Source organism: Camelus bactrianus, chromosome 12, assembly GCF_048773025.1.
Source record: "Camelus bactrianus isolate YW-2024 breed Bactrian camel chromosome 12, ASM4877302v1, whole genome shotgun sequence".
NCBI classification, from domain to species: domain Eukaryota; kingdom Metazoa; phylum Chordata; class Mammalia; order Artiodactyla; family Camelidae; genus Camelus; species Camelus bactrianus.
The window spans coordinates 28,579,400-28,596,317 of record NC_133550.1 but is presented as its reverse complement, the minus strand read 5'-3'; the positions used below and the strand labels follow the sequence as shown (position 1 = coordinate 28,596,317).

Sequence of the window (16,918 nt, the reverse complement as noted above, 5' to 3'; positions counted from 1 at the left end):
GGCTAGTAAAGGAGATTTTTTTTCATATGGGAATTAAAAAAAAAAAAAAACCCATGGCCTCCTGGAGATCAGGCTCTTTTATTGGCATTGCATGACTTTTAAAATAATGAAATCTGTTGTAATATGCCACTGAAGTTCTAATTTTTTTTTTTTGAAACAGGGCCCCAACTTTACCAGTAAATTTGAGCTTTTACTTAACGTCACAGATGGTGTGGTCAACATTTTTTGATTATGAAGCAAGCTCGAAAAAAATAGCACAACCGAAGTCATCTTCCTCTCTATAAACTGTAAGTTATCTTTCACAGCATCTCATTGGAGAGGCGACCTTGAGGGCTAAAGTAAGTAGGTTATCCTCTCATCTAACCAACACGAGTAACTCTCTGGCTGCCGTGAGTGACACGAGCCCAGAGTAGGGTGGAGGGAAATGCGGGTGAACTGCATTATGAGGTCTGGGTTGCTGTTTGTCACTCTGTCTCTTGCCATTGCCAAGCTCCAGCAATCTTCCTTCGCCCAAAGCTGTTACCCAAGAGGAACACTGTCCCAAGCTGTTGATATCCTCTATGTCAAGGCAACATGGCTCAAAGCAACAATTCCAGTAAGTACTAGGCTTTGCTTACAATGATGACCTAAGGGATATTTGAAATTCTGGATAAAACTCATTTCTCTTTGTTTTACTGTAGGAAGACCGCATAAAAAATATACGATTATTAAAAAAGAAAACAAAAAAGCTATTTATGGTAAGCCAGAGGGTCTTTTTCTTCTTCACATTTCTATGTTGGATGCTTTTTTCCTTGCATTTTAACTTTTCCAGATGGTCATGAAGTAAGAATCAGGGGGATGATTCAGTGTCATTTTACAAAAGCTACTCATGGTTTACCTTATGCAATTTATTATATCTTATTTATAGAAAAACTGCAGATTCCAAGAACAGCTTCTGTCTTTCTTCATGGAAGATGTTTTTAGTCAACTCCAGTTACAAGTTTGCAAGGAAATAGACTTTGTGGAAGATTTTCACAGCCTTAGGCAGAAATTGAGCCGCTGTGTAAGTATGCACAGCAAATACGGTGAGTTTGATCCCAGAATTCTATCTAGAAAACAGTATGTAGGAAGTTGTCTTAGCCCCAGAGGGTGAGTAAAGGGGCTTTTGAGTTGCTGGCTTAAAGTTCGAATGGAGAGTCCATTACCAAGGTAATGGCATCAAATAACCCTGCATAACTTGTAAGGCCACTGTGTATTATTTCTTAAGGAATGGCACATAAAACATATTGAAGAGAGCTAAAATTACATGGAATGCTCCTCAAGTTAATATTTAGTTTTCCAAATTATTCTCTCTTTATGTGATTCCTAAAAGTCATTCATTCATTCAACAAATATTTCTTAAGCACCAACTATGTGCCAAGCACCGTTTCAGGATATTATTGTTTTTCTAGATCCTAGAAAATATCTAAGATCTTTTCCTTCCTTCCTTCCTTCCTTCCTTCCCTTTTCTTCCCTTCCTTCTCCTTCTTTTCTTTTCTTTCTTTCCTTCTTTCCTTCTTTCTTTCTTTCTTCCTCTCTTTCACCCATCTCTCCCTCTCTCTCTCTTTTCTTGCTTTTCTTTCTTCCTTTCTGTTCTCTTTCTTTCTCTCCCTTCTGCTCTCTTTCTTTCCTGTATTGATAAGAGCATTTAGATTTACTTTTTCTTACTTACTTACATAAATTTTTAGAGTTGTACCCCTTATAAGGCAAAGTCTCAGTCAAAACTTACAAAAATGTGTCTTTAGTACCTAAATTATTTGATGCTGGAGTATGGTCGCTGTCACCTTAAACAATGGGGAATTAATTAGGAAGGTAAAAGTGACCACATTTCTATGAAAACATCAAGTGCGGAGAGACAAATCAAAGCAAAACACCCAAGCCAGGATCTGTGCCGTGTTAGTTGGCTTGCCTTAGGGAGAGTGCTGAATCTTTTCTGTGACATAGTTTGGGCTCCGCGGAATGCTTTCTCCAGCCTCCTGCAGTTGTACCTGCAGGTGGCGCAAAGTGGAATAGTATTGATTATTACGGCCCTTGGGTGGCCAGAAGGAAGTGAGCTTTCTACGCTTGGGCATCAGGGTCATGGAGACTTAAATGCTGGAGAGTTGGAAGTGGATTTTTATTTTTTAATTTAGGACATCTTTTTCTTGTGGTTCACAAAAGTGCTTGGTATGCAAATTCCAGCCTGTAGTGCAAAGGCATTTTTATGAGGATGAGCTGGTCAGTTAGGTTAAAAAAAATTCAGCAAGTTTATGTTCTCTTTGGTTAGTTTGCATTTAAGTCACAACCTTGTTTGGGACTTGGGTTGTTAAGTTTTCCATAAACTCTCAAATTCAATTAAAATAACAACAAGGCTAAAGATTTCAAGCTGGTACCTCTTTGCAGAACACAAAGAGAATGCTCTGGGCCAGTTCCTTTGCCTGAAATAATGTAAAGGTCATCACTAATCTTTGGTTTATTCTATACTTAACTTATAAAATCATCTTATTAAGGCAGTGAATAGTATAGTCTTTTAAATTTAAATTGAACGATTATATAATTTTATATGTCACTTCACTACCAACTGACTAGGTCATTATCACCCCCAGTGAGAGTTTTCACCAGACTTGAAGAGGAGACTAGTCCACTGAAGAACTCGATATCGGGGTAAATAATGAGACCCACAGCAGTCATTCTAGGCTGGAGAGGAGTCATCCAGATGAACAGTGAGCTGTTCTTGTTTCCTTATTTGGAGACGGGGATCCTCTTAAGAGCCCCCCGCCTTTTTTTTTTTTTTTAAAGCACCTTCTGTTTCTCTTTTTGCTGGCATCCTTGGTTCCTCGGTGTAGGCACTGTCCCTTGCACTAGCTGCCTGATTTAATGTAATGTTATTCTAAATGAAGTTCGCTCATGATGGTGGGGCACTAGAAATCCTTGTCTGAGACAAGACAGTGTATCTGGACACCTGGAACCCCCAAAAGCCACGTCTGTTTTTACCATTGATTTGGTTTCTTCAGCTCAAACAGCTGGAGAACACATTAACAGTTATAACCCAAACCAAGCAATGTTCTAGATGAAAAATTTAGATAACAGAGAGCTAACTGAGAACTCTGGTTTTCCTTGATTTGTTCTGAGGAGAAGTTTATTTGCTAAAGGGACCTTAATCTGTCAAGAGATGCTTCTTTCAGGGACGTGGGCCACAGCAGGATGGGAGCAGTGTGGTGCTTCGCAAGTTGGTTGTGGAGGCTTTTCAAAGTGGCTGGCTCCCCCTTATGGCCAAATACAAACATGGCACCCGGTCAACCGCACGGAGCTCAACGAACTCCAGGCTTCCTGTCTTATATTCTCCCACCCTAAGCCGACCTTTGTTAGCTTGGCCACAATAACTGCAAGGGGTCCTGGGAAATGTAGTCTAGCTTACGGCTAGGAAGAAGAGGAAATACATCCTTGCCAACAATTAGTCTCTGCCATAATTATTCAATAATTTTTCATTAATATATTATTAATGCCAGGGCCATGCTTAGGTTATAGGGTAACTTTGTGCAAAGTGGAAAAAGGGTATAGCCTTGTGTGAGCATGTTACAGTGAACAGGACACTTTCTTAAACTGGGCACTCACGTGTAGGGTGTAAGTGCTCAGTGGTACAGAATGGTTCATGATTGTGGTCAATGATTATTTTCTTGTGAATATATTTTTCTCACGAGTAAGAAGGGAACTGAAACAGACAAAAAAATGGTGTTGTAACGACAAAATGAAAACCCAATCAATTGAAACTAAATGGCTAAAAGAAACAAGTAGATTTTGAAAATCGACTTTTTGCAAATTGGCTTACAGTAGTTTGGCTTAATTCTGTATTTTCCAGGTCCTGTGTTAGGTGCTAGGGTAAGAAAGGCCAGTATGATTTGGTCCCTGCTCTCCAGAATTTATACTCTTTGGGAGAGAGAGATGTGAACAAAGAAGTTTAGTGAGCCATGAATGTGGTATGTGCTCAAGCTGAGTTTTCTGTCTGACAAAGTCATTGTGGAAGCACAAAGGAAAAAGTAAATTGTACCTGCTCAGGGATTTGGGGTGTATGTGGGGAGAGACTCAAAAGAGTGTTATTAAAAGACGTGATGATTTAGTTTAATTTCCCAGGAAGTAAAGGGCAGGAATGGCAAGGGGAGGAACTTGAATAAAATCTTGATGGTGTAAAACAACATACGATATTCAGGAAATTGCAAGTAACTGAGTGTGAATGTATGTGTATGAGTGTATGAATGCATGAGTATGAACGTGGCTTGGGGACAGTGAGAGGAGACTGATCATTTAGACCTTGGCCAGGAGATGCTGATAGGGGCCAGGTTAAGAAAGGCATGATAAAACTGGCTAAGGAATTTGAATTGTATACTCAAGAAAGTGGAAAGCTACTGAAAGGCATGACATGATTAAATACTCTTTTTTAGAAAGACCTCTTTAATGAATGGAGGGGGTGGAGGTTGGGGGTGAGACTCAGGCAATGAAACAATGAAAAGAGCATTGCAATAATGTGCCTGGACTAAAGAGTGCACATTAGTGCCATCAGGAAGGGCGAGGAGAGTCTGAGGAAGGGAATGGATTGGGAGGAGCCTATGGTTTCTACCTGGGGAGCTGGTGAGGTGGTGGTGTCATTCACTATTAGCACAGAAGGAGAGAGCTTGGAGAAAGTTAATAAAGTGCTTTAGACCTGCTAAAAGTTGAAGGAGTCCCATGCATAACTGCAATCATAAGAGCAGTATGTGTGTTCTCCATATATGTGCTCTGTATTTTTCATATTTAGGATATATTTATGAATAGATTTACTGAGATATAATTAACATGACTGAATGTATTTCAAGTCTGTAATTTGGTAGTTTTGACATATGTATACACTTACGAAACCACCACCAAAATAGTGAGCTTTTCCATCACCCCCAAAAGTTTCTTTGTGTGGCTTGGTAATCCCCTCCTTTCCTGCCCTGACCCTCTGTCTCCAGGGTACCACCAGTCAGCTCTCTGTCACTGTAGATTTGTTTGCCTTTCCTAGAACTTAACGTAAATGGTATTACAGATGATCCCTAACTTACAATGGTATGATTCTTTCTTTCTTTCTTTCTTTCTTTCTTTCTTTCTTTCTTTCTTTCTTTCTTTCTTTCTTTCTTTCTTTCTTTCTTTCTTTCTTCCTTTCTTCCTTTCTTCCTTTCTTCCTTTCTTCCTTTCTTCCTTTCTTTCTTTCTTTCTTTCTTTCTTTCTTTCTTTCTTTCTTTCTTTCTTTCTTTCTTTCTTTCTTTCTTTTCTTTCTTTTCTTTCTTTTTTGCTTTACAGTGGTATGAAAGCTATATGTATTCTACTGAGAAATCGTTCTTCAAATTTTGAAGTTTGATTTTTTTTCCTGGGCTACTGATACCACGCTGTGAGCCTCTCCTGTGATGCGGGGCAGCAGCAGAAGCCACAGCGATCATGAGGGTGAACACGATACACTTACAACCATCCTTACCCAGACAGCCATTCTGTTTTTCACTTTAAGCACAGTAGTCAGTAAATTATATGAGATATTCTACTTTTTATTATAAAATAGGCTTGTGGTGGAACAAACGCCCCCAAATGGCTGCCACCAGCATCTATGGCCGTAAGGGTGTCCCAGTTGCCTCCTGCTTCTCTGCGAGACTCTCCAAGGTCAGCACGTGGGTCCTATCAGTCTCCTTTCAAATGACTGCCTCTGTTCAGGGATTTGGCGCATGTGAGATTTTGTGTGCTTTGAGAGTGAGTCTCTGTTTCCTACAGCCCTTTGGCTCTCTTGTCTAGATCTATTAATTCATGAGACATTGCAAAATGATGCTTTTAAAATTCTATTATACCTTATTTATTTATAAGTGAGGGTAATTCTATAAAGAGAACCTACCCCTTACTAACTATTTGGCTGTCCTGAGGGATTTATCATACAAGAAAGGCAGAATAAATATGTACTTCTTTTTCTTTATTTACCAGTTTTCAATATAAGGTTAATATTCTAACATTCTCCCAAGATGATCAATGAGTTGTTATTTTTTCTTAGTTTCATTATTAATTCATGAACTTGGATTATTTTTCATTTTTGAGAAGTCTTTCCGATTTCTAGAATCTACTTGTCTTTGGGGTTTCTTTATAAGTCCACTGAGACTGGCATCTTCTTGAGCCACTCTTAAGATATAGCACCACGATAATTTTCATGATGGATCCCAAGGTCTGGAATCCCAGTACTACTATATTTGAATATCATCTTATTGTTTCTGAGAACATTCTAGGAATTTTGCAGCACTTACTAAAATATTATATATTTTAATTAGTCTGATTTGGGTAATTCAGGTGGTATAATTGTTTAGAGAAAACACATTATGGGTAACATAAATACCTTTATTTTTAATCTTTGTCACCCATGGTATTTACCTAAATGGTATCTGGGAAGAAGACATTTTTAAGATTCTTATAGAACTCAAATACTCTCAGACTTGAAAGGGAACTTAATAGTTGCTTAGTTGAATTCATAAAATAATTTGCTTAATTGCTAGTGATCAAAGTTGAAGCTGAAAAATAATTACGTTAGTTTTCAAGATTTCATCATCTACTTTAATTAACATTTTGAGAGGCTGAATTGTAATTGGCAATTAGAGAACTCCATTTCTTTATATTCATTGTGTGTAATTAATTTTAAAATCTGTTAAGTCTTGGCAAATAGAATATTTGTGTCTCCATTTCTTGTAGTGTGTTTAGTAAGTAATTTGTATCATCAGTTATAAATAGCTTATCAAGTTATGAAGCATTGCCAATTATTTATCCATGTAATTCTGAATATTTTTAAAATTGCAATTGATTGAACTGATAAAAACAGAAGTAGGAAGTGAGATCAACCTTGTTTTATTCTTTCATTAAGTACAAAGTCCTAAAACTGTCTTCAGCAATATCAATAATCTCATTTTGTGGTGGTTGGAAGAATTAAATAAGATCATATATCAAAATGCCTAGCATGTAGTAGTTCTGCCAAATTGTTAGGGTCTTTCCTTATTGCTTCCCATACACAGAACACTGATTTTCTTCCAATTACATTTCCAATAGTTTCCGAAGGTGTGGTTCTCTTAACAATCAAACAGTTTTTAGTACCTAGCGTTAATGTTAACTTGCATAATGGTGTATAATTTATAGGAGTACTTTAAATGAAAGATAAAGAGATCATTTATAAGTCACTGGTTTTAATCTTGGTAAATATATTTTCTTATTATATTATAGAATCTCTTTGCCAACAAATTCATTCCTTGGTTAATGATATATAACTTTCCTGTCAAAATTATGGGGCATAGCTCTATCACTTCATGTGCTAAATTGCATGGATTCATTCTTTTTTTAAGTTGAGATATAATTGACATATAACATTATATTAGTTTCAGGTATACAACACAATGATTCGACATTTGTATCATCTGAGGAATAATCACCACAATAAGCCTAGTTAATGTCCATTCATGGGCTCTTTCTGATGAATGATAATTATGCTGAGAATTTTAAAAAATCTGCAATAAAGTTATGCTACCCTAGTCCTAGTACCTGTTTATATTTAAGGTATTTAGAAACTTTCTAGTTTTTTTCTATGATTGGAACATAGAAAAATGTTTCATGAGAGTTTAAAATTATTGCAGGTAGGTGAGATTCTATATTCTTATCTATATCAGATGATTCTGTTAGTTACTGAGCGTATAGAAATAAGGTAATGCTTTGTAAATGCCTGTGATATATATTTACTCAGATATTGAGTATCTTTAATTATTTTAAAAATTGAATGTCTAATTATGAATTTGGTTTTGAGGAAAAACACTGACTAATAGCTTAGTCATTCTTTTCTGTCAGATAACCTGCTTGGTTACAAATAGAGTCATGCTTTGTTTCAATAACTCTAACTTCCAAATTTTACTTCCAAGTTTCCTATAAACTTTTAGGGCCTCAGTAACTTTGTTTTATGTTAATGTCCTAGTGCCCATACTTTTGCTAAACTGACCTTTAGTTTTTAAACATCAAGTTTCAAAACAGGCTACTCTGATATAATTTTCTCAGCTGCTATTTTAAATGCAGCTCAGATAATATTTGTAAGACCTCACAGGAAGAACTGCAAAAAGTTAATAAGATTTGCTGAAAACTCTACATCTGCTGTCATACAAGAAAATTAAATTAATTGAATCTTTAATCTGATTCCTTATCTATTATTTGCTATTTGTGGGGAGGAAATTTTCAGGAAACCAAGACCATGGCCAGAGTAGGAACTATCTTAACTATTAAGGTCAATTAAAACCAAAACCAAAACCAAAAACCCCAAACAAAACAAGAAAAGATGGTTACAACCCTGTCTGAAGTTGTGTGCTGAGGTAAATAAAATGTTTAAGATCTTACGTATGGTTTTACACTTCCCCAGTGGTTGTGAGAATACTGTATATGTTCATAAAGGCTATAGTATAATAATACTCTTTTTGTAGAAAGGAGTTGCGATCATTATTTGTGAGAATTCAGGGTGACGGACTGAGCCATGTGTAGCTGTCCACTCACTGACCTACGTATTGCATTTCCTCAGAATTATCAGTGGAGAGGGATTACCCATTTTTGCGTTAGCTATAATACACACTGCAAATTTGTATGATTTTTCAAACACGTGAGGATATCGGGGACACAAATTTAAGGATTGTATCTGTTTTTTCATCCACTTGTTTTAAACAGTACTCACTAATGCCTAGAATATACCTCAAACTATTATCAAACCAGTGGGCTTTGTGAACTCCAAAGCCACAAGCTGATGCCTGCATTCTATCCATCGATTCATTCATTTAACTAATGTTTCCTGAGTATCTGTATTGCCGAACACTATTCCAGATGCTGGGGATTCAACACAGATTGTCAGATAATATCTCTTCCTGTACAGAGCTCCTTGAGAGTGCTTTCAGCCAGTTTCAGAGACTCCCAGATTGGGATAGGTGCTGTGTGTGAGCAAACCAGAGGGAACTGAGAGCTGGAGGGTGGGGGCCAGACCATAGATAATTGAGTCTGGGGATTTCAGCTGAGACCAGAAGGGTGTTTAAATAACCTCTGCTCTCTCTGGCCTTGGAACATCGTGCTTTCTCTGCCTACTCATCTCTTCTCCCGGCTCCTTCTACTCCATCTGTCTCACCCTTCAAGATGCAACTCGCTTGTTTTTTCCTTCTGGAAGCCTTCTGGGATCCCACAGTTGGATCGCCTCCGCTCTGTCCCCAGAGCAGCTTTTTTTTTTTTTTTTTTTTTTTTTTTTTACTTACAGTATTTATCACATAGTATTGTAATTTTACTTCACTGTCTGTCTCAGTAGATTGTGAGCCATCGCTTGTGCCCCAAGGTGATTTTCACCCTGTAGGGTACTTCATAAATTAAATAAATCAATGCTATGCGGGCAGAGACATGATTGTATGCCTAGCCCATAGTAAGTATGCAATAAAAATGTATTACCTTAATGATGAATGATTAGGTTTTTGCCTTGTGTTTGTTATTTTGTGATTATCTCACATGGGATTTTTTTTTTTGAACCAGTCCCTGTTATTCCAGCCCTATTAATAAATTGCCTCTAGTCTAGATCATATCTGCCTTGGTTGAGTTTGTCAAATTATTCAGCTTTTCATGTAATAAAACTGCCGACCTTTTGTTGTGCATTCTGCTTTCAGCAAATGCAAACTATACGCTGAAATATAAGGTAAAGGAAATCATCTTTTTATAAATTCCTCCTTCCAAGCAAAGCAATCTGAATGATGGAAGTAAAATCAAGCTGTTCTGTTGGGTCTGTGGACATATTTACAACAGTGAGGAAAATGAAAACCTTGGACATCAGATCTTTACGAGAGGTCATTGATAGTAAACGGAACTCAAGGTGCCAAAAAGCATCCTATAAACCAGCATAGCTCCCGTGGCAACAGTGGGACTATAAAGTGATTTTTTGTTTGTTTTTGGGCTTTTTTTTTTTGTCAAACTTAGTTTTTTTCTTTTTCTACTCTCCTTGCTATTCTTAGGGTAGTGTGTGCCTCAGATGGGGTGAAGTCAGCCTTTCTTGTACTTCTCTCCCTGCTGTGGGATGCCCTGCAGATTCAAGTTCTCTGGGCAGGGGACCTAGTCAACAGGAATGCTTTAATGTAAAGTCCAGTATTGGCTTGGCTTCTTTGGTCTCCTGTGTTCAGTGTTAAATCTTTAAATCTCCACATGTGCACATCTGATATTGTGCCCTATGACTTGCTTCTTCTGTTTTTTGTGATTCATCTTTGCATCTAAGAACTACAATAGGGTGTATTGTAATTAGCAAGTGTTGATTCTCTTTATGAAGTCTTCCTTTTTCCAGTTGCAAGAGTTGGCTCAAGTGCTTTTATATTTGATCATTTCAGACTAGAAGGATTTAGCGTCTAATCAAACTCTCCATTTATAGACTAATGAGCAGACTTCTCTAAATTCTTTTCATAGCCACTCTCTTGGCTGGAACTAGACTTGGTATTTCTAGAATTTGCTTTTGCAGTTCCAATCTGAAAAGCAAGTGAACAAAGGAAACAAAACACACACACACACACACACACACACACACACACAGGATTTCTTGTTTTGTTTATTACCACATTGCCCATTTTCAGGTTGAAATCTCTCTCTCCGTCTCTCTCTGCCAATCAGCTTAGTCTTTTAGAGCCATTTCCGAATTTCCCTGGGTAGAAAATAGAGCAGAGATCTTTGAGCTAATGTCTCTTTGGAATTGGCTTTTGAAGGTTTTCAACAAGAGAATGGCTCTACTGGAATATCTTTTCCACGTTATGCTAGGTTTTTTCCTTCAATGTAATTTACTGATTTTAAAAATGGACTCTGGAGTCCGACTACTTGGGTTCAGATCTCAGCTTTTCCATTTACTGTGTGAACATAGAATATTAACTTCTGTGCTTCAGTTTCCTAATCTGTAAAATGAAGACAATAATGGTACCTACCTCATAAGGTTGTTGTGAGGACTGAATGGGTTAGTAACAGATTAGTGTCTCATGTGTAATATTAACATGATATATATTGACTATTATTATTTGTACCTAACAATCTTCTCAGTATTTCTCTCTTCATATGAAGGGGAATTGGAGTAAAGAGGAAACTCCTGGACCTGCTGAATTTTTATCTTCTAGTATTGATCTTGTATTTTGCTGATTTTCCTCTCCACCACAATTTTATTTACTAATTCTGTTTTGCTCATTATGGTGTCTTTAGTGCCTAGCACGCCACCTGACATATAGGAGGCACTTCATGAATGTGTGTTTAATGAAGGAGAGAATTCTTTCTGGCCGTATGCTCCGACATTGGCTACCATTGTGCAGGATCTGTCGTGCATTGTTTTGGCCTCACAGGCTCTGGTCTGGGGTGAAATGTCCCCTGAATTCAGGGCTCTTATCATGGGGAGGTCCAGCCCTTGTGTATGAGAACCCTGCAGACCGCACCTTCACCCGAACGTGCTGTGCCTGCAGCTCCTCGGTGCTTCATCACGAAAGCCCTTGCACAAGAAAAATCTTTTCCCACACAGGGTCTGACATGAAGGTGGAGTCCCCATTTGGGCAGAGTCATGACAACACCCCCACCTTTAAGCCCCGGAAACAGCATTCAGGAGATAACTGTCAAAGCATTTCAGTTATTTTCTCTTGATAAGAGAGGGAGCCTGAATGTTGCCCCTCCCCCTCGCCCCTCTTCTCTCTGTGTTCTGGACTAAAGGGACCTGTTGGTTGGTATTGGCAATGTTCTATTTGTTTGAATAGGTGTTGTCATTTAGTCGCTTTCATTTCTCAAGTTTTAATTACATATTGTCTTTAATGATGTGCTGACACTATTTCATCACCAGGACAGAACGACCCGGGACACCCTGGGCAATTCACTTAACCCCTTGGGCCTTGGTTTCCTTTTATGCAAATTGAGAAGAATTGAACCGTACAGTTTCTTTGGTTTATTCCAGTACCAAGCTTTTATAAGTAAAAACTAAGTAGATAAATTAGACATTTTCACCTTTTTCTTCCCTTCTCTTTTCTCTAATTAGTGTAGGAATTTATGGGAGAATAGAGGATGACATAGAACTTCCTCCGACTTGACTCCTAAGCGATTCCTGTGCTCAGATAGGGTTTTGAAAATTCACCTTCTCAAAAGAGACTGGCAGTTTCCCGGCCAGGCTACGAGTTGTCTTCCCCAGTCATTAGTTTGCTTCTCTTCCTAATTTAGAAATGAATATTAATTTCCTGGTGATTTCTTCTGGCAATTGACTCCTGAATATTGTACTGTGCAGGTACATACCAGCCAGGGTGATTTTTCAAAAAGTAATTTTTTTTGTCATTCATACATTTCTCATGCTTTCCACATCCCTCTTGTTCTGTTGCTCCAGCCATGCTTGCTTTCTTTCAGTTCCTGGAAGTGCTGTTTCCTGCCTCAGGACCTTTGCATACCTTTTGCTCTACCTGAGTTATTCTCTCCTGGGCATCTTCCCTAAACCTCTCTTTTCCTTCTTCACTTCCTCATACAGCTGGCTCCTTCTCCCTTTTCAGATCTTAGTTTAAATACCATTCCTCACAAGAACCCTCCTTGACCACCCAATTGAAAGGAGGTCATTTCTGTGAATCCCTATCATAGAGTCTTGTGCATTACAGATACAGCTTTAATTATAATTTGGAAATTTTAATTTTTTATTTGTTTTCTTATTTATCATCTGCCTTCCCCATGAAACTATTTATTTGCCAGGGCATATCTGCCTAGCACATTATACCTGCTCAATACATGTTGGATGAGTGGACGGAAGAGTTTTATTATTACTTCCTCAACAATGTTATTTGTATTTACTGATGATTTCTTAGATTTCCTGTGTTTCATCAGCTAGAGAGATGAAATCCATTACCAGGTTGAAAAGAACATTTTATGAGGTAAGTATTCCAATTTCTTATTTTTGAATACTTTGTTTTCTGAAGTATTTCATATCTAATAATTCTACTTTGTCAGCAGATTGGAAACAAAGGAATCTACAAAGCCATCAGTGAGCTGGATATTCTTCTTTCCTGGATTAAACAATTCCTGGAAAGCATTAAGTAATGCAAGAAGCCAAGTGGATTGATTTGATTATTATTTTGAAATACAATGAGAACTGCCAGAAATCAATTTATAGCAGTGTACTTAAAAAAAATGTGTACATGGTACTGACAGCAAGTTAGATGATTCAGAACAGATTAATTTAACGTAATACAATTTTGGAGATAAGTAAATTGTCACTAATAAGCACAGTCTCTGTATTTTCAAAGAATGCTTTCATCCTGAACATATTTTGTCATTCCCAAGTGCATTGCATAAATTTAACCTGAAGGTGTACAACCAGAATTAAATCACATAATATTTGTGGATAGAAAATGATAGATTTCTGGGATAATAATATAATGTTATTGAGATTTACATAGACACGATGTGTATGATTATTGTCTACTTGAGGGCTTGATGGTTATTAATTATGCCCAGTGTGAACTTAACCCCTAACAGATTTTGATTTTAATGAAGTAAACTCTGTTTCTTTCTCCTGGATGTTCTTTCTAGGATAGCATGCTAGAATTTCATTGAATACAAGGAAATAACCAGATCAGATCAAATAGGACACACATATAAACCAACTGCTTGGAATGGCTGACTAGGAATGCCTTTGACAGATAACCTCAAGCTACCCAGACTATAAGTAACTAAGTTGAAATGATGCTGAAGCTGGATTATGCTCTTTCTGCGTGTCATACAATGAAGAAAGTTGGTAGAGGCGAAATAAAAGTCTGAATGCAGCTCAGATTCCACCACAGGAAACTTTCCATGACATCTAAAAACCTTACTCACACAGCTATCACTTCAGCTGAAGGAGTAATATGGCCTGACTGATGTTTTGTACCTAATGGACCCTGTTTCAGCATACTAGGCCTGGGTGGTTTCAGACAGCAATTTGTGTGATGGCTAGTTTGCCTCCACAAAGCGTCCATTGTACCCCTGCCCACACAGGCAACACCAGGACTTGGGGTTTGGGAGATGAATAGGCAGGGCTTCCCTACTCAGGCTTTCATGGATTTTGTCCTCCACACCTCTTCTCTTCCTTGCTTTTCCACCATCAGTTTCTTCTTTCCAACCACAAGGTCACTAGTCTCTTCACTTGGGACAGCCTCTTGATTTATCTCATATTCCAAAATTACGTCTTTGTTCCCTGCCCCTTGTCCTTTCTGCCTTCCCCATCAACACCCTGTGGCTCCATGTCTTATCTCTACTGAGGACCTCATCATTAGATGAACCCACAGGAAGGGAAAGGTGTGGTGAGTGGAGGGGACTGGTAGTGGGGAGACTGGAGGACTCTGTCTTCATTTTGTGCTGTTGATTTAGTGCGTCTCACAGCAGGCTTCTAGGCCATCTGTAATGGGCAGCCTTCTTTCTTGAGAAACCTGTGGAAAAGCCTGCATCCTGGGGATCAGGAATCTACTCCCGACTTTCCCATGGACCTGACAGGCAGTGGTGCACACGTGGCCTCTCATTGCCCCACATTTCAGGCACTCAGTATTTTCCAGGGACAGGCACCCTCAGTCGAGTTTGTGCACTTCCTCAGAGCCTGGAGTCTCCAGTCTTGGTTACAAACCATTCTTAGGCTGTCCCATTACTTAGGGACTTTAGGCATCTGAGGGGCTGTGAAATATTTATTTGCCAATCAACAAACTTTAGGTCCTTAGGGATAAAATTTCACCTGTGTTTCCCAATTTTTGGGGTAATTGAATTCAGTGTTTTCATTTGTTTGATTGTTTCCCAAATTCTTTTGTTTGCCCAGAACTGTCAAGCAACAGCTAAACTCAGTCAAAAGCACCCTGGGAATTTAAACATCATCACTGGGCAAAAACCCTATAGCCACATGCTGGTGCCAATTCACAGACAAATGTTTTACAAAAGCCAAAGAAAAAAGCATGGTTTTAGTGTGTTTGAGTAAAGACTGACATTTTGATAAAGGCAGCTAAGAAGAGAGAAGCTGGTATCCTTGGGCACAGTGAGGAAACTGTCTTTGGTGGGGTCATTGTGGGCTCAGGGTAGAAACTTCCCTCTGATTTGCAAGTCGTACTCTGGACTTTACCAGAACCAGAGATGGTTACATTTTGGGAGATGGCTGCATCCCCTAAATGCCCATGAGATGCTCTATAATCCCCAACTCATTTAGCTTTCATAAGGGGAGAGTCCTTCTGGTATTCCTTGGGAGACTAAATTTCCTATTGAAATGCTCTGACTGTCAGCATATAGTTAGAGCTAAGGGAGTTGAATCTGCTCTTAGCACAAAGGAGAGCAGAAGGAGCCTGGGTACCAGCGAGTAGCCTGGAGCGGTGGAAGGAGCCCTCAGTGCAGTCAGGAGGCCTGACTGGTCCCAAATTCCTTCAGGTCTCTGCCCGGGTCATCAGAAGGGAATCCACACAGAGCATCAACCCCAGGCCTCCTCACTTTTCTCTAAAGCACTTCTCGCCCACTGGTGTGCTTGCACAGACTTGTTTACCTATTGACTGTCTCCACTATGTCAGAATGTGGGTTTTGTGGGGCAGTACTTGATTCTGTTCTGTGCCCTGCAGGGTGAACGTGTGAACTCTTGAGAGAATGGAGATCACTTCCTGGGCCTCTGTTTCTGGATTGAGCCTAATGGAGATTAGCTACTACAGGTGATCTGTACAGATATTTGCACAATGAGGGAAAGAGGTCTTCTCTTCCTCCAGCCTTGTGCCCTCAAAAGACCTCACACTCCCTCTCATTTCCCAGCACTTGGCCCCAATACCACTCCCAAACCTGCTCTGCCTGGTTCATTCCTCCTGATTCTTTAAGATTTCATTCAAACATCGTCCTACTGTTAACACCCTCTTTACTTCTCTACAGACCCTGACATCATTATAATTCCCCTGTATACTTAATCTCTGTTTCTCCCACTAGACTGTCCCTCTCCGATTCACTGCAGTTCTGCCCAGATCCTTACACCTAGTAAGTGCCCAATAAGTATTTGTTGAGTCAATAAAGTAGCAGATTGGATTAGATTGCCTCCAAGGTTTCTCTCAGCTCTAGCATATCTGCTGCCATAATATCCACTGGTTGGTGTGAACTTTGGAGACTGTCACATAACAGTGCTTCCCAGCCAGAGTCTTCTAAAAGCACCTACATTAGTATTTATATGACAGTGAAGTTAAATCAACTTATTTTTTTACTCACCCTCCCCCTAAAAGAGGTAACTATAAATAAATATATGACTTTTAAAATAAGACGCTAAACTTAAACAAATCTTTTCTTAACTAAAACACATTCACTTGTGTACCATGTTAGAATCATCTCGCAAACCCTGGGTGGAGTATGTATCAGACATTGGGAAACACACTGCATTATAATGAATTTCCACTGCCTCATTCTGGTCCAGCTTAGAAATAGTTGGAAATTCGAACTCGATCATTTTAACCTACCCACAAATACCAGTCTAGAAAAAGTCAAGCCACGCTGTTCAGGTGTCAAACTGGTTTCAGACTTCATGTCATTGTTTCCAGAGATGGAGGCACAAAAACCCGCTCACCCTGTCAGTCATTCCACGGGGCTGATGACTGTGGCTCTCCGCAGAGGATGCTAGGATAGCAGTACGGCCCTTGTCCCACCCGGTCAGCCCTCCCAGAGAGCCATGGTCCATGCAGCTTCCCAGGGAGGGAAGTCACTGGTCTTTTGGAGACATCAGATGTGCACACAGCAGTAGGAACAAAAAGTGAAAGCTCAGTTAGGCGGAGCGGAAGGAGCAGCAGAAAATCTCAAAAGCAGATGCAGAACTGTGCTGTGCATTACCACACATCCTAAGAAGCCCGAAAAATCGAGTCTTTCTTTTGGGCTGAGAGTT

General features: G+C 39.1%; 1 protein-coding gene across 1 annotated transcript; it reads left to right on the top strand.

Moving 5' to 3' along the window:
* Nucleotides 1-405: 405 nt before the first annotated feature.
* IL26 (interleukin 26) lies at nt 406-13,627 on the top strand. The gene is made up of 6 exons (XM_010970498.3): nt 406-595; nt 681-737; nt 908-1,064; nt 5,567-5,664; nt 12,873-12,938; nt 13,018-13,627. Exons 1-6 carry the CDS (start codon nt 425-427, stop codon nt 13,102-13,104), a joined length of 636 nt encoding a protein of 211 aa, XP_010968800.2. The 5' UTR covers nt 406-424; the 3' UTR covers nt 13,105-13,627.
* Nucleotides 13,628-16,918: the final 3,291 nt, after the last annotated feature.

Bases quoted from the DNA above. Each gene is read 5' to 3' on its own strand.
- IL26 (XM_010970498.3), top strand. From the start codon at position 425: ATGCGGGTGAACTGCATTATGAGGTCTGGGTTGCTGTTTGTCACTCTG. The intron at 5,665-12,872 runs GTCAGCACGTGG...ATGATTTCTTAG, and splicing joins TCTCTGCGAGACTCTCCAAG to ATTTCCTGTGTTTCATCAGC. The intron at 12,939-13,017 runs GTAAGTATTCCA...CTTTGTCAGCAG, and splicing joins TGAAAAGAACATTTTATGAG to ATTGGAAACAAAGGAATCTA.